The following is a 25,478-nucleotide window of genomic DNA, read 5'->3' on the forward strand; positions in this document are numbered from 1 at the left end:
ATGGCCATGCTACCTTCAGAGCAGTACACCTGTCTGACTTTATCCAGTGAGTTGGCACAGTTCCACATGTAAGAGGCCTTATCTGTTCCGGTGTAGCCTGGTTTGCTATTAACTGCCTTCCTTTGATATTGGAGTGACGTGTTCATTGCTGCTTTTTCACTCTGGTGCCGTTCGGGGAAACTTGGTGAAAATACACATTGCCGTCTGCTCCACTACATGGGGTAGCTATAGCTTCCCTTGTCATAGGCCTTTGCCATGTGGGAAATGCCTGAGGAAAATGAGGAGTCTGTCCCTTTGCTGAAGAATAATTTGTCTTGTCTGGTAAGCTTGAAGTACATGCTCTCCTGTTAGAGCACTTTCATATATTGGAATTTTCTATATGCAGTATTAAGGGGCTTTTCTGTAGTTCATCAGTTTGATGACTAGTGTTTATCATTCTTCGCTCCTGGCTTATAATCTCGATGAATCTTAGACTATTTAGTTTGAGCTTCCGTAGTTGTTTCATTTTCTCATATTTCTTTTCCTTTTTGACCGGGGAGTTAAATTTATGATGTATGACCCAAGGTAAGGTATTTGAGTGACTCAGATTCCCCCTGGTCCATGATCCCAGTTGCCAGTTTCTTGTGACCTACTCCCTGTTAGTAAAAAATTTCTGATGTGTGCTTCTTCGTCCTGTTAGTTTAGTTTAAGTAGTTTGAAGCATGGCATGTCTTGTGTATTTATAAATGTTTTGGGATTTTGTCAACCTGAAAACTAAACTATTCCTATAAAATATATATAGCTGACACAATATGTGTTCTCCATATGTAGGTGAAGCATCTTTCAGGTTGTGTGTTAAAATTGTACTATGTTCTTAGTCTTAGTGTTTATATACAGGTGGCTGAGGGCGTGGCCTGTTGGGGAACAGAGTAGCTGTGTTTCGAGGAGCAACTTGAAACACAGCCTATATTGCACCTGTGTGTCCCAAATTCAGGTGTGCTGATGGTTTCAGAATTGTGGACCACTGATCTTATTGTACCAGAGGAAGCATGATTGGGAATTGATGATTCCGGAGAGCTGACTTAGGCTATGTAACTGAGATCTCCAGTGATCAGTGCAGCTGTGCATTAAGCAACCTAAGCGGTGACTACTCGCTGGAAGCTTCATCCACTGCTTAAATGTTTCTAAGAAAATGTTTGAAACTCACCTGCAAGTGTCCAGGGGTCAAGATCCTCCCTCCCTGACAGACGCGGGTTAGAGAGGAGCATTGTGAATGGTGTCAGGGAGTGCATGACCCATGGGTGAAGGAAGAGTCCACTGAGGGGCTCCGTGGACCCAAGGACTTCTGGAAAAGCTTCTCAAGGGAAAGTGGGCAGAATCTTGGAGAGGCAGACAATCGAGGCTGGGGCCCTTTGACTCGTGCTCCATTTGTCAATGGTGACTCAATTGCATCTAGCTGTGGACATTATTGATACCAATCAGGTATGGCTTCACTGCTGGCGCGCTCTGTGATGCCTTTGAAAGTTAAGGGGCAAGGTGGTCTTCAACTACATGGGTAAAGTGCATTTTTCAAGAAAGCCTATTGATACTTTGGGTGACATAAAATGTCTGGCAAAATTCATGCTCTCCTCTATGAAAGATAGCAGAGATATAACTCAGTAGGGACCCACCTTGCACTAGAGAGGAAATCCGCCTAAACTCTGTGGCCTTTAGGTGTGCCCCTGCTCCCCCTCCTTCAGGAAGTGACTTCCTCTGGAGGTATTTCGAACTCTGAATCACTCAAATCGTGTACTCCTCTTAAGCGGAGTCGACTGTGCTAATGACCCAATGAAGAAGTGGTTCACAGATAGGTGATGCTAAGAGTTTAACTGTAGCATAATACGTCAGAGCAGAGACGCACAGGAACGACAATCACCCAGACATCATTACGGGTGGAAGGTAGAATTGATGGCGCATGCCTGTGCAGGGAAGGTGACTTTCTAGGGCATAGGTTACACCTAAATGCGATTTGTGCATTCTCATTTAATGTGAGTTAATGATGTCACACGGACTAAGGAAGAGGCAGTCATTCCACTCAAAGAGTTTATCAATATATTTTGGTAGATTTGGAAGACCTAGCTAGATTTCAAAAACCAAAGAAGCATAGGTGGGGGGGATTGGAGTTTTGACATTAAGTTGCGTTTTGTTTGTTCTCATTGGCCAGTGGATTTAGGCGATAAGTGTATTTATATAATACAATACAAATTATATGATCCATAAATACAGGTGGCTCTACAGACTACACATAGGTAGACTACACTTTTCCCTGCTTTGCTGTGTACCCAGATACCCAAGTCTGCTTTATCTAGACTGGCCTCCTCTGCCATCTTTCTTTGTGGAAACTGAGGGCAGCTGATTTGCTGCATAGGAAAGGTGCATCTCCTCCATGATGCCAGTGTGTGGGGAGCAGCAGGGAAGCAACAACCCTATTCTATTTTGATTTCTTGTTTTAGGGGATAGGAAGTTGGGGAAGATAAGCTGGTATTATAGCAGATATATTTGTGTGTGTAGGAGGGATAAGAGCCATGATGGAGACTGGTTAGGTATCAGATATTGTCTTGAACATTTCAATGGCTATTAGAGAGGTGTCACCTGGGCATAGGGAGAAGATGGGATACTGGGATGCCCCATACACAGCATACAATGAATGGGCCAGTCATTGGTTTTTTTTGTAAACAAATTTATTCAGTTTTCTATTTATCATATTCATGACATTTTCAATTTCTTGTGCATTATGCATTCCAGTGTACAACATTGCACCATTGTAAGGATATAACATGTCATATTCAAGTTCCGAACTAGGCAGTCCATGTCTTCATCGCCGGCTTCGTCCGCATTATTGTCTGCTACATATATTAATCGTATCCGTTCTAATATTTGACTCTATCTTGGAGGGCAGTGGCATGCTACCCTCGGATTGTGTGTACTCGAACTCCGCCCTTCCCCTTGTAAGGTCACTAGAAACAAAACCCCCAACAACTTCCCCCCTTCCCTAATCCCCCCCACTATCCCTTCCTCCCCCTCCCATCAGACATGTTGCTCTCCCCTGTATCTCTCTTATCGCCCAGCATACATTTCCATCACTCTATTGAAACCCTTATGACAGTAATCAGTCTCATCCAGGGGGATGCTCCCACATCAGTCGCTCCGCCCACCATCCGTCCCACTCACGTACCAGAGAATGCGTTCTGGTGTTGGAGAGTGAGTCCCCCGCCCGCAGGGGATCAGTCATCGTCATCAGCTGGCCTCTTAAGAAGGTCCACCATTGCCACCCAGGCCCTCGCCGTTTCCAGTAATCTATCATTGTCAGTTCTTCGGGCCATCTGTAGTCAGAAAGTCCCCTCACAATCTGCCCATTTTATGAGTTCCCTCAGCCATCGCGCAGTATTAGGGGCAGTTACCGCTTTCCAATGACTAGTAATCTCCCGTTTAGCTAGGACTAATCCTAAATCTAGGAATTTACTGGTGATTTTGTTGCGGGCAGTGTGGGGAAATCAGTTTAACAGGCAAACACCCAGGGTCAGCTGCAGCTCCCTGTCTGTCACCTCCTTCAGTCTGGTCAGGACCTCCCCAAAAAACCCGTGTAGCAGTGGGCAGTCCCAGAACATATGCACAAACGCAGCATTTTCCGTTTTGCACCGCGGACAGGCTGTGTGGGATCCGAAAAATTCATTGATTTTAAGAGGAGTGAGGTACGCCCGATGGAACACGTAAAATTGTATCTTGCATTCTGGGAGCATTTCCATGCTCGCTCCATCAACATCTCACATGGCTTTGCCTCTATAGGTGTCACCAGATCCGCCTCCCACTTAATGCGCAGTCGGTCTAAGGGAGTCCTACACCCCTGTGTTACTCTCCTATACAGGCTGGTAACCGCCTTAATCTTTCCCGCTGAGGTGACAAGGGAGGAAGGTCCGCGGCTCCTCCATTCCTTTCTTCCAATGTTTATGCACGGAAGACATCAGTGCCGCAAGCAGGCAGTTCATATCTTTCTGTGAGGTCTTGAAATGGTAGGAGGACATCATCTTCATAGAGATCCCCAATAGTGGAGATCCCAGTTCCTCCCAGTCCCGCAATCTGTCAATCTCCTCTGTGCGGCAACGCCTCACAGAGCCATACTGGAATCTCAGGAGCATACGCGGGACCCATCTTACCTCTTCTAATGGCTCTATTCCAGCATTGCCGCATCACCCACAGATCCATCGGCACCTCTCTTTCGTGCACCGGCAACTGGAGCAGAATCCGAGCGAGTTGGCGAAGTTCCAGGTCCATACCACTCTGGTCCACCTCTACCCTCAACCTCCCTGCCTTCCACTGCGCAAACCATTGAAATTGGGACGCGTGGTAATATGCCTTGAAATCAGGTGCCGCAAACCCTCCCTCCTGCCTAGGGCGCATCATAGTATTCAGCGCTACTCTACACCTCCCTGAGCCCCACAGGAAACTCGTAACCATAGAGTTTAGTTGGACAAAATATTTCTCAGGCACCCAAAGTGGTAACGCACCAAAATAGTAAAGTAGACGAGGCAGGGTTATCATTTTTAGCAACGCCACCCTTCGCGCTACCAATAAAGGCAGAGTCCCCCAAAAATCAAAATTACTCCTGGTAGTTCTCAACGCCCCCCCTATGTTGCCCTCAAATAAGTCAGCAGGCTCATGATAAATTCTGACTCCTAAATAAGGCAGGCAGCTGCTTTCCCATCGCACATCTAGCCCCTCAGGTGGTTCATCTCTGCCCTCTCATACCGGAAATAGACACGTCTTGTTCCAGTTGACTTTGAGCCCGCCACTCGTCCCAGTCTCGCCAGCAATTCCCGGGCATCCTGCAGCTCCTCCGCAGTATTGACGAGGAACATTAACAAATCGTCTGCATATAGAGCAGTGTAGTGCACCTGACCCATACCTTCCAAACCCCTGTAGTGCCTCCCCGACCGTGCATGGGCCAGTCATTGGTAATTGAACTTTTTTCACTTCTGGTTCTTTCTGTGTCTCAGACAAATCAAACTGCTTAGTGTCTGGTTGGAGCATTAAAAGGCCTTTTGCTCGACCCATCCCTTATGAAGAGTTTTAGCGAATGTGTCATCTTTTCATGGCTGCCATCTTGTTTTGTTATTTTGGCTATAACGGGTACCAACCATGTTGTGTATGGTTGCAGGTAGAGGTGAAACGTCTGAATAATAAGGGTGCTTGAATGTCTTTCTCCCTAGCCCATTTGTTCCATATCTCCTTCGCTCCAGCGACCGTTAAGCCTGACTAGCTCTCTGTTGGTGATCTTTTTGCATGCATTCTGATGATGTCTCCCGTTTCCTTATTGTGGGCTGTGGGCTGCTGTATATCATATGTCTGAAAGCATCCTCTGGTGCTGTAGGACGATCCTGGGAAATCATTTATCAGCACAGAGGCCACACGAATGCACTATCAGATTGATTGCATCAAAGCTCACATTATAGTGTTGTGTAGGGCGTAGCCACTTTAATAGCGTCCTCCCTCAAATAATAATAGAGGCGTTAAGCGCTTTTTCCTCGTTCCTCTGTCTGTTTCATTATGATTCAATTGTTGCAGTTATCAAAATGCAGATCTTTTTAATGCAATTCGTTGATAAGAAGCGCTCTATAAATCTACTGCTGGATTAATTGATGAATATTTCGATTAATTGAGTGATGAATAATAAGGCTCGAATGAGGGAAAATGGGCTCACGGCATTGGAATTACTGGTAAATAATGTACACATTTCATCCTTACTCACTTCATCTTTCCAACCAACAAATGGGGAATAACAAAGCCAAGCAGTGAGACCTCAAGCCGATGCAGCACCTATGCTGAGCCCCTAAGGCAGCACCTATGCTGAGCCCCTAAGGCAGCACCTATGCTGAGCCCCCAAGGCAGCCCCGAAGGTAGCACATTAAAACGAAACCCCCAAACGGTGCTGAGCCTAGCACAGCAGAAGAAATATCTCTAAGGTCCTAACAATCTGAAGATAAGATTAAGGCTTGGGTATTGTGGGGTCTGTGTCAGTCATAATGAGTAATCAGAAAGATTAATATTTATTTCTCCGTAGCTACAATTTGCAGTTGAGTAAAATAAGTGAATATATTCTCAGTCAACAAATCACTAGATTGCAGGATTGTGTACAGGTAGTGTGTATGTGTCAGAACCTGTGGGATGACTGTTTTATGTACGAGTTATTTCTTGTGTGCTTCGACCACTTCTCTGTAGATGAGGATTCCTTTTACAGGACGAATACGAGAAACATACAGAAGCTCAATGTTTGTCCTGTCAGTGACAATAACCATTCATTCAGCCGTTTCTTACCAGATTGCAAGGGCAAACTTTCACTTTCCTACCATAGTTTAGTTGCTTATACCTCACCGAAGGAAAGCTGGGCCTGTCTTTGCAAGGCCAACTTAATGAGGTTTTATCTCACTGCATGAACTTTCCTCTTTGTTTCTAGTTTGGTTAAATATGCCCCCTCGCCCCTTTCTGCCCCCTCATTTCCTCTCTGCCTTTCCATCTTCTCCTCAATCTTCTTCTCAGCTCTTGTGTGGAGCTACAGGAGTGATGCTGAATTGTACCTTTCTTACCTGGGTTCTCTTGACAAATGTTTCTTTTAAATCTTACCTAGAACGACAACATTGAGAGGCGCCGTAATGACCCCTCTGAGTCGCAGAGCAACGGGCAGCCAGATGGACTCCCACAGCAGGTGGTGGTTCAAGACGACGAGGAGGACGAAGAGCTGACTCTCAAATATGGAGCCAAGCATGTCATCATGCTCTTTGTGCCGGTCACTCTCTGCATGGTGGTGGTCGTGGCAACCATAAAGTCTGTGAGCTTCTACACGCGGAAGGACGGGCAGCTGTGAGTAGTGTGCACTTGTGGCTTTAACCTTAGTACCCTGCAGGGGGTTTCTCTTTCTACTGCAAGGGAGGGCCTTTTCATATTCTACAAAGAGCAGCAGATAGCTTCAGCAGGACATACATTGTTCACATGATCTAGTTTTGAAAGAAGCTTCATAAAATCCTCTCTGGACACAACGTTTGACAGACAAGTTCATTTATTTGTTGTATTTAATGTTGCACATAAGAGATGATTTCAGAATTGCATTTGATGTTCTAGTTCCCTCAGTAATTAATATTTTCTGATACTCCCAGAAAACATAGAAATATGAAGCAAAGCTAGAAATTCTGTGTAAACTAGTATTAGGTCCTGTAAACTAGTATTGGGCCCTGGTTCTTCCTCCTCCTTGCAAAGATGAGGCTATAACTACTTCTTATTCTGAGCTTTGCATGCTGGTACCCCACAGGCATGCATGCATTGTATGTGGCTCTGCTCATCCCTGTGCATCTTCAACTCTTCCCTTTTTGTCCAGCACTATGTACTTTAAAGACTGATGTATATAGCCCCAAGGTTTCTTACATCCATTGGATAATGTAGTGAATCATTTGATAAAGCATACCTGTCCTCAGGGTGTAGGTGCAATAGGAGTCATTTGCTCAAAACCAATGGTAGCCTTAAAGTTCCACTGTATTGGAAGTCTTTTTTTCTAGGCTTAGGGTTTTATATTAACCAGTTTACAAGGGCTGAGTACTTGGTCTAGGGAGAAAGGAAGAGGAACCATGAGTTGAAGAGATCAAAGGTACCAGGGTGTGAACTTAAAAAAAAATATATATATATATAGATATATAATATTTTATAAACAGTCATAGCACAACAGTGTCTTAAATAGGACCCCTCTCGACAGTAGTCCACAGTGGTCAATGATTGTACTGAGCATCAATTCCCAATTAGGGAGTTATTTCCCATCAGGGTCCACAACCCTCATTATATCCTTTCCTCCTCCTTACTCGCAACTGCTGTTACCTTTATGGTCTCCTGTAATGCTTCCCAAATCTTTGTGCATTTTTGTGGGCAGCCCCTGCCTGTGTGGATTAGTCGCTCGTCGAGCATGCACTGATCCATGTCTCAGGGTGTGAGCTTTAAGCCGGTTGTCAGTGTGAATGAGGGCCTACATCATGTGGTACTCTTCCCCACCCACTTGGCTGGGCGTACCTCATTTCCCAATTGTGGCGATATTTGCACGAAGATTCTTTACTTCTGCCTGATCAGGCTGGTTAAAATAAATACATAGATGACCAGTGGTTTCTTGTGGAGCCAGGATACTGAATGACTTAATGCTGTGGGGTTTTATAGATGTTAGTAGCCGCATTGTCGATTTTAGTGTTGCTGGTGTTGGATATGGTACTTCAGGAGAGGGTGGCTGAGAAAACTGTCAGCAAGTATGGAGCAAACCAATACTCAGTGAGAGCACAATGCCATAGTTGCTGAACAAGCAATAAATGATGTAACAAACTGTATTTTTTTTTTATAGCTAAGGGACAGTTGAGCCTTGTTGCTGATATAAACAAGGTTGTAGGTGTAGCCGAATAACCCTGCCATTAAGTTGTCAACTCCTCATCCACCTGCATCCCTACCATCTACAGTCTAATTCTAGGTCTTTATATTGTCTTATCATTTAGAAGGTTGCCTATGGGATTCCTAATAAAACCAAACCTCAGGAGCGGTTACATTTGCATTTGTAGGTGAAGTGTGCTCTGAAATGTTATATTGCCTGCTGTTCTACTGCGCTTATCGACAGATGGTATGAGGGCTTTGCATTTGGAAAAAAAGCTTCTCAAGCCTCCTTTCATTTATTTTCAGGGATGTCTGGAAGCAACATTTGCTATCGAGCATGGCCTGACCCGCCTTATTGTGGGGCTCCTGCTTTCACTTAAAGTCAAGGCAGCTTCAGTCCTTGTAGAATCACTCTCTGACTTTCTGTAGCACTACTCCCTTGATGCAAAGTAGAGAGAAAATGTTCACCATGTACCTGCTATCATCCATAATCTTTTAACCTGATGTCAATACAGTGTTAAAACGTCACTTGCCACAACTAGCAGTAATCGGAGCTTTTGCTTCGATTTAATTATGCCCTGCAGGAGATAGTGTTGCAAGCGTGACAGAAACTTTCCTCAACCATTGACTTTTTATTTGGTTTTCTGTGGCAGGAAGTTACAAAGATTACGGTTGGGTAGATCTCGGAGAAGGTCCTTTTCACACAGAGAGCGCCCTGATCACATGTCTCCTTCAGACCATCTTTAGATTAGCTATAGCATTTCTACCCCTCCTGCAACCTGAGTATACTGGTATCTATGGGATCATCCCCAAAGGAAGCAATGCTGAACTAATTCTAACACCAACTGTCTATACTCAGGACACCTTCCAAGATACTCGCCTTCAATTTATGTCACAAATGTATTGCAATATTCTGTTAATGCGCAAAACCTTCTAAATAAAAATGAAAATATCACCATTCCTGCTTCCGATCCGATTACTGTGACTCTTCAAACAGGAAATTAAGTATACTCTTCCTGGGGCTTTAGTTTGAGGAATTGATCTTAATGACGGGGGCAGTTTGATCCTCTGTGTTTAGGTGATTTAATAACCCAAAGTACTAGATTTTCTCCGATTTAAGACTCATTACTGCCACAATTTACTGCATGAAAGCTAGTGGTACACAATGGTGGTGATATTTGTTCTCAGTCCTTGAATCCAGAATCTTTTGTTTTTTGTTATTACATTTTTTTATTTGTTTTCCTGAATGTAATACAAATCTGTTGAACCAACAATTAATGTATGGAAACCTCGTGCAAGGAGTATAGAGCAGCTCAGACCAACATTTGTAGAACCCAAGATACCTCTGTTAAAAGCTTAATTGATTTTATAGATGGTGGTTAGCACATTCTTTGTAGAACACTGCTTGGTGCTTTAACGCTATAGCTGCGTAAACTTGGAGGCAATCGAGGACTCACCTTGAATATTGCCACTGCAGATGACGTAGGGCATCCATGTTTACTGAACAGTTGTCAGGCATGATGGCTTCAAGTTGATTCATTTCACCTACCTGCACAGGATACGTTTGGTAAGGTAATCCTGCAGTACATTAACCCAGAACGTTTAGAGGGAAGCTGCAGGTAAACCTGTACTAGAGCAGACTACAGTTTTGTGGTTTGGGACTGTCCAGAGCCATTCATTAGCAGAAAACTTGCTTGTCTGGCTGACATGTTTTTCTGAAGGATACTTTTAACTGTAGATTCTTCACCTTTTGAGTGTTCCCCATGTGCCAGATTGGATGCAGAAACCTTTCATGGCAGTGCCCCCTCTCACTGCTTTGTGGCACCATGCTGCTCTTTGTTGGCTTCTTTCTGACCAGAAAGTGACAGAGGAAAGCTGCAAATAAGAGCTACCACTGTGCGCCGACATACGTTCGTTTCTTTCTGCACCTTTGTATGTGGATGCAGAGATCTACTTCGATTACTTCCCCGGTCGTCCAGAATACCACTTTTCAAGTGAAAGGGAACAATGTCCCCACCTAAGACTACAGGGTTCAAACCATACAGTGATTGTAGAAAAGCGATGTCATTAATGTGCCCGGGCAAAGTGTGCAATTGATGTTTGGGCTCAGAACATGACTCCAAGTAGTTCCAGAAGTGTGCTCTCATGCACCCAATGGTCGATCTGGGACCTTGAAGCAAAACTGTAAATCGCCAACATAAGAAGAAGTCACAGACCTAGCATAAATCCAGCTCCCGTTCCAAGTCGAGGGCTCACATTCTTTCCTGCTTTCAAGGCCTATCTCATGACTGGCCTTAGTTGTCAGATTCATCCAGTGCATCTGAGCCCCTTACAGACCGATTCAGCCAATATACTCCCACTACTGTGGAGCCATCCTCAAAGGCTCCATCTTTTTGGTTCTGATTCTGAACAGAGTTTGCCTCCACTCTGAGTTGACAGTGGTGATGAGGGGGGATGATTTGCCCCCCTAGTATGATGACAGTTTATCCATGGAGTTACAGGAGATCAGTGGACTAGGTGCTTCGTATGATTCTCCCCCTTCCCTACTGGGCCTGGCATGGCAACCCATACGAAGACTGCCAAACTCTTTATCAGACCCTACTTTCTCCATCAAAGTTGTCATAACAAAATACTTCATTAAGGCTAATATGAACACTGTCATTGTAAAATAATATTGTAGGTTATAAGGAAATGCCAAACGCATGATTACTTCAGCCTATAAATTGATGTGCAGACCAGCATGTCTTACAATAATTATAGCAATAGTTGTGCAAAATCAATTTTTGCCATTACACCTTGGAGATGGTAGACTACAATACTTTTTTAATCATTAGATCTTTATTTGATGTTGTATAAAAACATACACTTACAACAGAAAGACAAAATCTACAGTACATAGTAGAAATAAAAGAAAACCAATTAAGATGTACAGATACAAATATCAATAAGACAGACAATGCAATTAAAATTATATATTTTATTTCTAATAGCCTAGGCTGCTATTAAAAACAAGTAGCCATAATTAAACAAGTAGATTCAGCTCAAAGCATTTTCAAAAAGATAAGTGCAACATTTGTCTGTTTAAAATTAAATTTGTTTAAGTGTTGCCAAAATATGTTTTAATGCTCAGTATAAGACTAAAACACGTCAAAATTTGCCTTAGTCTTTTATTCTGAACCAGAGTCAAATATGGATCAATATGAACAACTGTTTTCAATACAATAAAAGATCTCTTGGTTGACTTAACAGTTCACTCTCCTCCCTTGACATTATCCAAAAATCCATACAGTCTGCTTTGAGCCAAGATGGATCCTTTAAAACAAAATATACTACCAAAGGGATAAGAAACATTTCATGTCTACCTTGCTTTAAAGATATGTCTTTGATGTTAAGGGATTTTCTTAAACCTATTGAGAGAAAGAGCCCTGAATGACAGCTTGTTTTAAAAAAAAAAAAAAAGTACCAGTCTTACAATCATTTTATAGTTAAGAGAGAGAAGGGTCGGCCTGCCTTCATAACTGTAAGTTAAACACTTAATGCACAGAAATTCTTGTTGAGGTTTTGAAACTGTTCTGGAAGAAAGTACTAAAGCTTTATAAGTTTTCTTTAAAGTGACTTTTTAAGTTTGTTTTGTGAGTTCAACATAGTATTCATACTTTCATTTTAAATGATTGCATTGTAGTTAAACATAAAAAAAACTAGACTTGTCCAAAAGTTTGAAATTCAAAGTGGTGAGATGTTTCGCTCGTGGGTCTATCTCTCCAGTCTGTGGAGTTTGTTCTAGCCTAGCAAAAGAATGTAAGTGATGATAGAAATAGAGTAGCACATTACATTAATTTTGTAAGACTGATTTGCCTCAAAGTAGCACATTTCAGAATTTGTATTTGTAGGGCTCATCAGGGACACCCACTTCCTGTGTAAAATTGGTCTTTTCTCTTTGCACTACTCAACAAAGTTCATTACCTCTCCCTGATAGCCCGTGTTTCTATCATATTGGAAGCTAGGAAGTTGAACCTTTTCTCACCTGTTACCTGTCCCACAATGCCTCACTGTTACCAATTATAGTTTTGCAAATGATTTAATCAGCAATAAAGATAAAAATAAGTAACAGAATCAATGCCACAGTTATCAACATTTTTGGTTGTGGTTCCTCTATAAAAAATCAGTGTTTTGCAACTTCTTTTATTTTACAAAGTCACAATTTGTACCTTTGCTTGAAGTATTAGCATACCAGGTAGAAAGTCTGTCTTCAGGTATCTTGTAACTAATAATGCATTTCTTGTGATGAATGACATTTAGATGATGTGTAGTAATGTTTAGCAATTGCTAATTCTTGATTAACACCTTGGCTGCTAGGTGTTTTCCCCTCCTATGCTGCGTCATTCCTACTAATCATGACGAGCTCAGCTCGTCATCGGCACAGCTCAACCATGCATCATGACGAGCTGAGCTCGTCATGAGCATGGAAAGGGTTAAGGCATGAGCAGACCGGCTTTAGGAAACAACATGGTACCCTAGACAATCTTACCGCTCTCCAGGTTTTGACAGAAAAATATGTCATAGTCCGTGGAGGAGGTGTATATGGTGTTTTTATTGACTTCTCTACGGCTTTTGATAAGGTGGACAGATCTTTGTTGTGGAGTAAGATATTTGATCTAGGGATGCCCTCTAGTTTATTAAGGTTAGTTATTGCCCTGCATACAGACACTTGGTGCAGAGTATTAATGGGAGGTGAGAGAGGACTATCTAGGGTTATTCCCACGATTAATGGACTTAAACAGGGTTGCTTATTGGCTCCTCTGCTGTTCTCTTTATACATAGCTGACCTCCCCCAGGCTTTATTATTATCCAGTAATGGCATTGCTCCAGTTTTAGGGGGAACTCCAATAGCGTGCCTAATGTTTGCGGATGACATTTTAATTTTGGACCTCACCCCAAAAGGTTTGAATGGTCGTCCACACGCCCTGAACACCTACGCTGAGGCCCATTTTCTAAAAATAAATATTTCAAAAAGCAAAATAATGTGTTTCCTGGGAAGGAAAATATCCAAATATGACAATTTCTACTGGTCTGTTGGGGGCGAAAGACTAGAAGTAGTCAAATCTTATCCTTTCCTTGGAAAGATTGTCACGAGTAGTCTAAGTGACACAGTCAATATCGAGAACAATAGCAGGAAAGCTCTTGCTCAAGGGAAGAGCCTTGTTTCTCTTTATAAGGCGAAAGGTAGAAGTCACTTCTCTATATTGCTCGAGGTATTCCAAGCAAAAATCCCCGCATCCCTTATGTATGGGTTAGAAACAGTAGATATGACAAGTTGGAATTTTTTGGATTCCACTGAAGGAAAAATATTACGTAACCTCACCTCTGTAAATACTGCGAATTCCACGTCCTCTCTGAGACAGGAATTCGGTTTGCGTAGTTCCTGGGCTCAGGCAGTTGCGAGTGTGGTGCGTTGGGTTTTTAACATAGCTGAGGGAATGCCGGGGTACGCTGAGGCATCTTTTATAAAAAATGAGCTGTTGGGTACTTTTAATGCTTATTCTTTAATTGTAAGGAATTTTCGACAGGCAGTTACATTATTACAGTTGGATGAATTAGGTCTTTTTTCACTATCCGCGGCCCAACTAAAGTCGGTTTTAAAGTCGGCTTCCTGGGAGCTGGGTTACAGAGTAGATAGAGGGGCAAGTAAATTGAAGAGAGGGATGTTCCCTACCAGTAGTTTTTGTCAAATGAAAAAACCTCAGCCATACATATCCTGGAATCTCCCCCATGGAGTTTGGCGATTTACCCTTTTGCTAAGGCATAATTTACTCCCTTTGAATTGTCTTTTGTCTAAATGGTACGGCCGTTCCGACATTTGCGATTTTTGTAATTCCAATTCCCAGAATGTGTATCATGTCATTTTTGTCTGTCCGGCACTTATGGTATTTAGACGTAAATGGTTAAGACCTATGTGTTTCCAATGGGTATCCTTACAGCCTCCGATTTTATTGAAGCAATGCTTAACCCTCCAAATGAAATGTTTTGTTTTAAATTGTTTAATTATTTTAAATGTTTTCTGCCGTTATATTGATAGATTGATATCATGTATTTTTCTATGGTATTTTGAGCAAAATCTTTCTATTACTTTTTACTGTTTGCTTGAATTATTATGTGGACCTCAATTGAGTTTCGTTATCATAAATAAATAAACTTGAAACTTGATTAAGGCATGCTAAGTTAACCTGTTTTAAATTTTCTTTCCAGAATCTACACACCATTCACAGAGGACACAGACACGGTGGGGCAAAGGGCCCTAAACTCGATCCTAAATGCTACAATAATGATTAGTGTCATTATTGTTATGACAATACTACTTGTGGTGCTTTACAAGTACCGGTGTTATAAAGTGAGTAAAACATTGAAGACATATTTGACTGTTATTTTGCTTGGTTTCACAGTTTTGCAATGTGTATTTTTAGTAAAGTGCATTGTTTGTGTCCTTAAATCACTGCCCAGGATTGTTCGATTTGGTCTTGCTAGCTAAAACACCTCCTCTCTTTGGTTGCCTACTTGCTAGTTCTGGGGACAGGTAGATGGAGTTTTAATTCAATGTCTTATGACAGTCCTGCAGAACCATGAGCTTTAGTTGTCCTATGTCTGCCTAAATTTACCCTGCAGGACTTCGAATTCCGGCCTGGTTACCTAATAAACATATGTTGGTGTACCCACAATAGCAGCCATTTCCTAGTACAGACTAGTTATCAAGGGATTTATTTCTTGGTTTCTGACATTCTCTAATTAAAGAATTTCACAAAAGATAAATCTGTAGATTGCAGTTACTTGCTAATGTGGCCACTGGGTAACTTCTCTGATGAGATCTGATTCGTCCGGCGCTGAAGCATCTTATCAATGGAGCCAATCCATGTTCATAAAGCTTTCACATGGTGCTCCTGCTTATTTTCTGTCACAACATTCTTCCTTACTTCATGTAAAAAACAAACTTTATTCTCTTACCATGATACTGGTTTACCGTTTTGCAGCAGTTTGACAGGGTGATCTTGGACTACTCTGTAATTGGAGCCCAACTCTGAAATAGTACTCTCTGTACTCCAACATTGAGTTAACGAGTAAAAGATTATCTGTTTTGCCAAATTGCATTTTTTCCATCTATAAAAGGCAGTCATTCCACAAACTTATATCCTGCTGGTACTTTCATCCACAGTGGCACACCATGCTTGATGTTCCAGATACCGCCCTGCTTTAGACTCTTGGCTGAAAAAGTGTCATGACAGAATGGTGGATACTTAGTATGTATGTGGTTTAGTATGCGGATTACCCACCCAGCTTTGTCTTTTGCTGACTTACTAAGAGTGGTGTGGATGACACAGAACCTGGAATTTCGGAGGCAAATCACACTTTCCTTGGTGTATTGTGGAGCGACTGAGATTGTGTAGTATTTGACTCCTTTCACACTCCAATGCTACATGCAGCAGCCCATTACAGCAGTCTTTTTCTCTTGAAGATTGGACAATAAATGCCCTTCAGGGGTTCTGATGGAAAAGTTGGCAAAGTAGGTGTATTGTGTGGAGGCAGTTTGGAACCAACATAAAAAGTGAGCATTCCATTATTACCACTATGAACTGTAAGCCTGCCAATGTGGAAATGTAGATTCATGATCCTCAATTAGTTCGAAGATACAGACACCTGCAATAATATTACCTTTCTGCTCTAGAATGTTCAACCCAAACTATAAACATGGAATTTACATCTGTGATCCAGATGGCGCATTTTTTGCATTTTTGACATAAAAGCAATAATTTGCCATTATAAGCATAGAATATTAGAAGGACATACCTTTTATAAGTAGGACAGACTTTAATCTTGAAGCCTTTGGGGGTCACTGGACATTGAAGCCACTTCTCGATAAGATTCAAAAGGTTTGGGCCAGGTGCATCTCCCGGATTCAACTAAACTGTTCTGTGCAAGGGCAGAGGTTACTATTTTTTTCAGTTGAAGATGCTGCAGACTCATGGTTGAGCTCTAGCCATCAAGATTTCTGCAAGAAGCGCTTAACTGATGATAGGTTCAGAGCTGCAAGTAGATGAGCCGGAATCTTCTCATAAATTCCTTGTCTTTTTCCTTTTGAGAGCTGCCAACTAGAGTTGGCTCCAAGGGGCCTAACCGTGAAGTGGTTTTAGGGGTACTGTGAGGCATAGTCTCTGGGTGGGTGATGACTCGGTGAATGCACAGAAAAAATATTGCAAAGCAAGTATAATTATGTAAACAGAATATTTGAACTGCATGACTTTTTTCCCTAATATTTGTACTTCACACACCGCGCTGGTGTGATTTGGGCATGTTTGGCACGCCAGAAAATTATTGGAACATTTCATGAGTGCCTCTTCAGAAGTGCATGTTAAATTTGAACTTTTAGCCAACTTATTTAAAAATTGTGAATATCTCCACCAACCTCTCTTTAAATGGTTTCATTCAATTGCTTTAAGTTCTTGTAGCAGATGAGTGGCAATTTATGTCCTAGCACTTTGATAGTTTTACTTCTGGAGGCTCTGCAATTTCACAGTTCCACAAGTAATTTCAAAAGTTACAAAATTATGGGTAACTTTCAAAGTATGCACTCGTTTAATACATACAAATCTTTATTCGCATTGAACTTTCCCAAGAGAATTACTTTCTTCGCAATCCGTGCCCTTCTTCTATATTGCTTTCTAATGAAGTGCTTTAGGGCATCTTCGATATTTCGTAACACAGTCAACATTCCTCTTGCCACACCTAAGTGAACCGAAACATGCAAATTCCATCTTAGCTGTTGCTGATCAGCAGACGTAAGAAATGTTTCGGATTTTTTGGTCTCTTGGAAAGCAGGTTCACCCTAACATCATGCTGAAATTGTATCAGAAACAATGTGCTATTGGGATATTTTAGTGATGCACTACCATGCCTCCATTAGAACTTCTAAAGCAGGTTCCACTGCAACAGTCCATGCAGAGTTTTCTTTTCGGAAGTGAAAAGGTTCATATAGGTGGGCCACCAAGTGAATTAAGGATTTCCTCAGTGAATACATGATATTCTTTGTAAACCCTGGACGACTGGCTTTGTACAGGTTATAGTAGATGGAATGGATTAATTAACAATAAACTAATTATCCTAAGTGCCAGTAGCATCTGGACATTTTTATACAGACATGCCTTCACATGTTGAGTTACTGTATAAAATATTCCTGCTACTCTTGGAGTTGAATGTCTTATGCAATTTATTACAAATTGATGGATTTGAAAAATCTGTGAAGTGTGAAAACACAGGCTCATCTAAAGAAAATACAAAATCATTAATTTTATAGGTGCACAATCCTTATTAATGGCTGCTCCTTCTTTTATACACAATGTGCATTTGACTTCAGTTTCTTAGCTGTCAGCCGCAACAGTGCAACCTTTGACCCACGCTCATTTCTTGGACTGCTTCTAGGAATCTTTTCAATTATATGGCTCTATTCCGCTGGCATCAAAGCAGACACCAAATCTGGCTGCTTCTGGTCTTTCTGTGGTTACACTACATTCAATGCAGTCCACCTTCTGCGATGTTGAAACATTAAACTTCCGTCCTAAGTCTTTAAAGCTCACATCAGTGGACTTCTAGACCTTGTGATACCTATGGAATTTAAAGACATGAAAAAGGCAGTGATGTTCAAATATGAATGCAGTAACTGATTTAAAGTTGGGGTACTAAAAATGTCGGAGTATATTGGCTGGGTCCCTTTCTGTCTCTGCCTTCTAGAGGTTTTAAAAGGTGTGCATTATATTGCATTATAGGCCTTTATCGACTGCTGAGGCGGCAAAGTTCTATAGTGGAGATGCAGTAACTGGGAATCCCATTTGATGTATGTGGCTGGAGGGATGTGAGTTTTTAGCCTTTGTAGGAATTATTGGGCATAGTGCATATGATTTGAGTATGTACTCCAAACATATTGCAACAAACCTGTAGATGCCGTTTTCATAGGTGTCGTCTGACACGCACTAAATACATTGCATCAAGCATGTACGTGCTTTTACACATGCGATGATGCAGAAATGCGTCGCAAAAAGCAGGTTAATTCAATCAAGTGCATAACTTTTTTCTCACATATCATCTGTCATATAGGTATCATGCCATTGGGAATAGCCTGGTTTAGAGCTGACAAAATTCGAGGTTGTAGGAAAAGGTCCATTTTTGACATGGTTTCCTTCACTTTTTGCTTTTATGCAGTTTTGACTGAAGTGCACAGGAATCCTACTAACCAGGTCCCCAGCACCAGTGCTCTTTCCCTAAAGCAAGGTAACTGTTCAATTCTACTCCCAATTAGCAAGACCTTTAGCACCTCGAAGTCCCTAGGAAATGGTACCTAGGGCATGGGTACTAAAGAGGGTCCCCTGGGCTGCAGCATGTATTGTGCCCCACCACACCCCATGTATTGGGACCCACCACCAAACCCGGGCAGATTGCCATTGCAGGCTCCGTGAAATGATGCAAACAAATGTGAAAACATGACATGGCATGCACCCTGTGTGCCCGTGCCCACAGGCAATGCCTTCAATATATGTAATTCACCCCTACAACAGGCCTTATAGCCCTAAGACAGGGTGCATTATATTACATGTGAGGACTTGTCTGCATGAGCAGATATACCCCGTGCTGTCTAGTTCAATTACTAGATAGTACGAGGGAATAGGGAATCCATCTTAAGCATATGTACTGGGTGCTGGTCATTACGAGTTCCTCAGCTACATGATGGTTTTACTGAACATATGGTGTTTGGTATCAAACACCTTGTTTTGATAAATTGCTGATGTCAGTAGTCAATTTATTAACAGCACTTTAGAGGTCCCTCCTGAAAACCAACCAGCATTTTAATGTGCTGGCTGACTAGTACCATCCAGCCACCACAGACACATTTCTGACCTCCTGCAGGTGAGAGCCCATGATCTCGGAGGCCAGAAACAACGTCTGCGCCGGAGGGAGGATTTCGCACCTCCTCCAGCGGGTTGGCTAGTAATTTAGCATATCAAGACCAGGGGCTTCAAAGCCCTTGCCAACTTTGATATGCGACCCTGACTTCCCCAGACTGGGAGATCTCACCCTCTGCCCAGAGACCCATTTGGCACCAGGATAGGCATAAAGTTAGCTATGTAGTAGGCGTGTTACACCACCAGGTGAATCCCACCCCTGAGGTGGGCTGCCTAATGTGCTCCATGAAAGAAGGATTTCACCATCTTGTTTTTGGTGGAATTAGGAACAGGGATATGCCCACTGGAATTGTTCTTATAGGGGTTGTAGGGACCCCAAGGGTTAGTAGCCATTGGCTACTACCCTTCACTCTCCTTAGCACCCCTGAATTCAGCATATAGGTGGCCCTCTGACTCCAGGAACTCTGAATCGACTGAGAAGGACAAAGAAGAGCTGGCGAAAGCGAGAACAGAGAATTAGCTTTGGACTTTGGTACCAAACCATGCCTGCCCTGTCATGACAGTCACAGAGACTACGCTGCCCGGCCTCCGGGATGCGGGCTGAATGGCTGTGTATGGTACACGTTCTAACGATTGAAGCGGGGGGACACCATGAGTGGACTGGTTGAGCAATTGTAATCTGTGGTTTCTAATTCTGCAATAAAAACAAGTAAAAAAAAAAAAAATGACAGTCACCGAGATTCGACTCGCTCTTCATCTTCCAAAAGGCCTGAAAGACTGCCAGCACTTTGTCAACCAGCCCTTGAAGGGGAGGAGCTACTTGCCTGCAGGCACTGACCGCAAACTACTGACCACCGGGTCTACCGCCTCCGCAGGCACCGAAGAAGCGGTCACCAGTGCTACAGGATGACAGATTAATCTCCCTACCAAGTTTTGAGACGTCTGGACCCCCAGGAGAAGCCCTACACAAATGCCCTGGAAACCAGGGCCTGTTACAAGCACCAAGGCTCGATTGTATTCAGTCTGAACCCCACCATCGCCAAAACCGACCTGCAGGTCGAGGGACTTCACCAGAGGCCAGCTCCATGCCAGAGGTTGTCTTGCTGTGTTTCTTCTCCCCCTTCTGCAGGTACACCGCGAACCGTGGGAGCCTCAAACACGATGACCCGGACAACACACCTATGCACCCCAGCCCCCCAACCCAAATCTATTGAAACAGACGGTGTCTCTGTGGTCCTGAGTGGAGCCCCATTCGGGTTCTGCCGGACTGGTACCCCAGTTCCCCCTTGCAGCCTCTTTCCTACAGGCAATTTTTCGCATTGACTACAGAGTGTAGCGTACCACCACTGAAAGCATGCCTGTGCTCGGACATCCCAGGGCAGGTAAAACTGAATTCTTGCTTCTTTCTAGGACATTGACCTCTACTCACCTTAAGTCCAGAATAACAGTCCTGTAAGCTGTTTGCAAGTGACCCTGTGCAGTGAATGTTTCTCCCATAGGATAATATTACTGCGTTCGAGTCTAATGCCTCAAATCTGACTGCTGTCATTTTCTACTGTTTCTACTGTAAAATTTGATTACGTCTAAGTACTTATCTGATTACGATGTTCTTGGTGTCTAAAATTCTATAAAATGTTATGTTCGAGGCATAGGAGTCGCAGATTGTACACTTAGCATTAGATCGCCACCTGGTGTTGGGCTCGGATGATTGCAGGTTGTTGTTGTTTTGGAAGAAGTCTTTGTAGTCACGAGATCGGTGACTACTCCCTTGGACAATACTGTGCATGGAGTGCCGGCTCCGAAGCAGTCCACTCCTAAACATAAAAGTGTGAAGCCATCGTCCGACGCCTCGAAGCCGAAGACACACACCGAAAACACCATCTTCAGTGCGAAGCCCACAAGGCCTGATTCCGATGTGCCCGAGCCCTCGGACCGCCTACCAAGGCGAAAACAAACACCTTCAGCACCAAAATCGATGCCACAGGATGTTTTAGCACCTCCCAAGGCTAAACACACAAAACAACCTCTAATGGAACCGAAAAAATAGACGCCCAAGAAGGTTGTACATGAGGAGGAACTTTTCTTGCCAGATCCTCGACAAAAGAACATGTACATCAACCCAAAAACAGGTCATGTAGAAGCTACACTTCACAAGAAAAGACCAGCAGATGCACCGCCCACACCTGTGGTTCCTGCCAAGAAAAAGGACTGTGCTAGATCCCCTATGCACTTTTCCTATCCTATACCTCCTCCTCCTCCTTCTTTTCCTCTTCACATATCACCTCAAATCTCTCCTGCACATTCTCCACTTTTATCATCATTCACCTCAACATGATGATGATGAATATAGTCTGGGTGGAGGGGATAATATAGATGAGCCTTTCTCATACCCCGTGGATGACATTATATGGGACTTGTCAAACCCACAAAATGCGCCTGATATTCCTGACCCGCAGTTATACCCTTCAAAACCTTCCCCTCCAGAGGATAACAATGGTTTTGGTCATTTGTTACACAGAGCTGCTGCATACCATAAAGTTACTATGCATTCTGATGAGACTGATGAAGATTTTCTCTTAGATACCTTCTCAACGGTCTGTTCAAATTCTTCTCATGATTAAAGGAGTCATTAAACATGCTCCAGAGGTATTTAAAGACCCTGTACGCACTAGAGTGTTGAACCCCAGAATTGAGAAAAAATATAGGCCTGCACCTACAGACCCAGTCTACATTAAAGGACACCTACCATTAGATTCTTTAGTTGTGTCCAATGCTAGGAAAAGGGCAAATTCTCAAACTTCTGGCGAAGCACCCCAACCTGACAAAGAATTCAAAGTAATTGATGCGTCCGGTAAAAGAATAGCTGCACAAGCCACAAACATATGGCGTATAGCTAATACACAAGCCTTCCTCTCTCTGTACGATAGGGCCCATTATGATGAATTTAGAAAAACTACTTGAACACCTACCAGATCAATAGAAAGCTCAGGAAACCGACCTCATACAGGAAGCAAGTTAATTTCAAATGCCTCAATAAAATGTGCACTAGATGCGGCAGACACCGCATCTAGAGCTGTCAATACCAGTGTCATACTTAGGAGACATGCGTGGCTACGCATTTCCGGGTTTAAACAGGAAGTACAAACTACCATTTTAAACCAACCATTTAATCGGAACCAGTTATTTGGCCCAGAAGTGGACACTGCACTCGAAAAGATGAAGAAAGATACGGACACCGCCAAATCTATGGGGGCTTTACAGTCCACACCAGCTAGAGGTTCCTTTCGTCGCTCCTTCTACAGAGGAAGCTCCAAACAAACTGGAGCAGACACTACAACATCTTTCAAATCTCATATTCAAACATCCTCTAACAAGGGATATTTTAGAGGAGAATACAGTGGCAATAATAACAAAGGAAGAGGTCGCGGTGACAGCAACCGATCCCCTTCCGCCACAAAACAGTGACTTCCATCTGCTCCCCATCAGCATTCCACTCCTGTAGGGGGACAGATTAGATTAACACAGTTCCTGCCTGTCTGGAACTCAATTACAACAGACAAGTGGGTGAGACAGATTATCCAACATGGCTACTGCCTAGAACTTACAGCAACCCCTCCACACATACCTCCCAGGCAGCGTCCAATGTCTACAGACCACTTGACTCTGCTCCAACAATAAGTTCTGTCACTTTTACAAAAGGACACATCCAATTGGTTCCTTTAGAAGAACAGGGAACAGGGGTTTACTCGCTGTATTTTCTAATTCCCAAAAAGGACGGGACACTAAGACCAATTCTCGACCTCAGGCCCCTCAATCAGTACATACAATCAGATCATTTTCATATGATGACTCTGCAACAAGTGCTCCCACTACTGCAACAAGGCGATATCCTTTCAACCCTAGACCTAAAGGACGCCTACTTTCACATTCCTATACACCCTGCTCACAGAAAGTACTTAAGATTTGTAATACAAGGACAACACTATCAGTTCAAAGTCCTTCCATTTGGGGTAACAGCACCACGTGTTTTCACAAAGTGCATAGCAGTAGTAGCAGCACATCTCGGAAGGCAGCAGATACATATCTAGACGACTGGCTCATAAAAGCAAAGTCATTCAAACAATGTGTCCAACACACACATCAAACAATTCAAACGTTGCACAACTTGGGGTTCACGATCAACTACACCACGTCACACCTGCAGCCTTCTCATGTACACCAATAACTTGGGGCTGCAATAGACACATCTGCAGCTCTAGTGTATCCCAGTCCAGCAAGGATACAGGGCATTCAAGCCTTAGTCACAGTCTTCCAACAACAACAATCTCTGCAAGCCAGAGAGTTCATGAGACTAATAGGCATGATGGCATCTTGCATCTTCATAGTACCACACGCAAGATTGCAAATGCGCCCGTTACAAGAGTGCCTAGCACAATAGTGGAACCAGGCTCAAGGTCAACTAACAGACCTGGTGTTGGTGGACAACCGCACGCATCGCTCTCTGCAGTGGTGGAACACCGAAAACTTGACAAAGGAATGGCCGTTCCTCGAACCTGTTCCATAGTTAGTGCTCACAACAGACGCCTCTCTCACAGGATGGGGAGCCCATCTCTTACATCATACAACTCAAGGTCAATGGAACAATCAACAAAAACTGTTCCATATCATCTATCTAGAGCTGCTAGCCATCAAAACTTTTCAACTACAAGTACAAAACAAGGCTGTCTTAATCCGGACGGACAATATGACAGCCATGTACGATATACAAAAACAGGGGGGGGGACGCGCACTCTGGAACTGTCCCAGCTTGCACAGAAAATTTGGAGATGGGCCATTCCTCAAAATATACATCTGTTGGCAGAAGACCTTCCAGGAGTTCACAATCAGATAGCAGATCTGTTAAGTCGGCAGTCACAACAGATTCACAAATGGGAACTACAGCCACAAGTTCTTCAGCCATTGTTCCAGAGGTGGGGCCATCCACACATAGATCTGTTTGCCACCCACGAAAATGCAAAATGCCCAACCTTCGCCGCCAGGTTTCCACACCCATTGTCCAAGGGCAATGCGATATAGATGAACTGGTCAGGCAGATTTGCATACGCTTTTCCGCCTCTCCCACTGATTCCATTAGTAGTGCGCAAGCTCAGACAACAGTCTCTCAAACTAATCCTGGTAGCTCCCACATGGGCACGCCAACCGTAGTTCACCACACTGCTGGATCTCTCTCTGGTTCCACATCAAAAGTTACAGCTCACACCCTCCGTTAACACAGAACCATGGAGAAATCAGACACCCAGACCCAAAACAACTGAATTTAGCGATCTGGCTCCTGAAGTCTTGGAGTTTGGTTATCTTAACCTACCAAGACACACAAAGTTTAGATAGGGTCAGAGGCCAAAATTTAAAGACTAACTGGAATATGCAGCCCGAAACTGACATGTAAATACAAAATATAGGTGGGGTGAGGTTTTGTCCTCCATACTCACATGGTAAGATGGAGGTTTGCCCCATTGATTGGGTGTGAGTGTGATGGTTTAAATCCTTTTCACCACGCATAACTAGAGAGCGAATGGGTGATCTCTTTTCTCAAGGTTCATTTGTGTATTGTCACTTTTTTCACAGATCTTTGTTGAGTCCACGAGGAATTCTGGATTGAGAGACGTTATACTCATAAACCATATCCTTTTCTTGTTTTTGAAACTTTGGGTTTATTGTAATAGCAGTAGCTTTATTATCTATAGAGGTCCTGATGAAAGCACATGGTTTAATTTTTTCCGTTGAGTGCTGAAACATGTTGACCACTTCTGTTTAGGACAGCTATTTGTTAAAACTGGTCCTAGAGTTCTGTTTTTAATCTTTGATCGTAACAGACACCAATAAAATTTACAGTCTGATCACGCATCAATTTTGAATTTTTTCACTTCATGTTTGCACTGCACTTATATATTGATCCCATATACTCTATTCCGCTCATCTTGGTAACCATACCTTTTGACATCCGAGAGCTCCGATATCTATAGAGCAAGAATGTCATTCCACACAAAAGGATACCCAAATGATGAAGCTAATCACCAGGTCTGGTGAATGATGGGAATCCATACACATAAATGTTATGTTATTTTGATTAAT

The 25,478-nt window shown here is 42.9% G+C and overlaps 1 protein-coding gene across 2 annotated transcripts in view; it reads left to right on the forward strand.

The window, feature by feature from the left end:
* PSEN1 (presenilin 1) overlaps positions 1-25,478 on the forward strand; it is a 193,977-nt gene that overhangs the window by 44,085 nt on the left and 124,414 nt on the right. Inside the window, exons 1-3 of one of the 2 annotated variants that reach the window (XM_086937087.1) lie at positions 151-321; positions 6,641-6,873; positions 14,653-14,794. In XM_086937087.1, the coding sequence (XP_086793213.1) occupies positions 256-321; positions 6,641-6,873; positions 14,653-14,794 (441 nt within the window). In that variant the 5' untranslated portion in view covers positions 151-255. Of the gene's footprint in view, positions 1-150; positions 322-6,640; positions 6,874-14,652; positions 14,795-25,478 lie in introns of those variants that run through there. The other variant, XM_086937086.1, reaches the window with a different exon arrangement.

The sequence above is a fragment of the Lissotriton vulgaris genome, chromosome 9 (assembly GCF_964263255.1).
Source record: "Lissotriton vulgaris chromosome 9, aLisVul1.2, whole genome shotgun sequence".
NCBI classification, from domain to species: Eukaryota; Metazoa; Chordata; class Amphibia; order Caudata; family Salamandridae; genus Lissotriton; species Lissotriton vulgaris.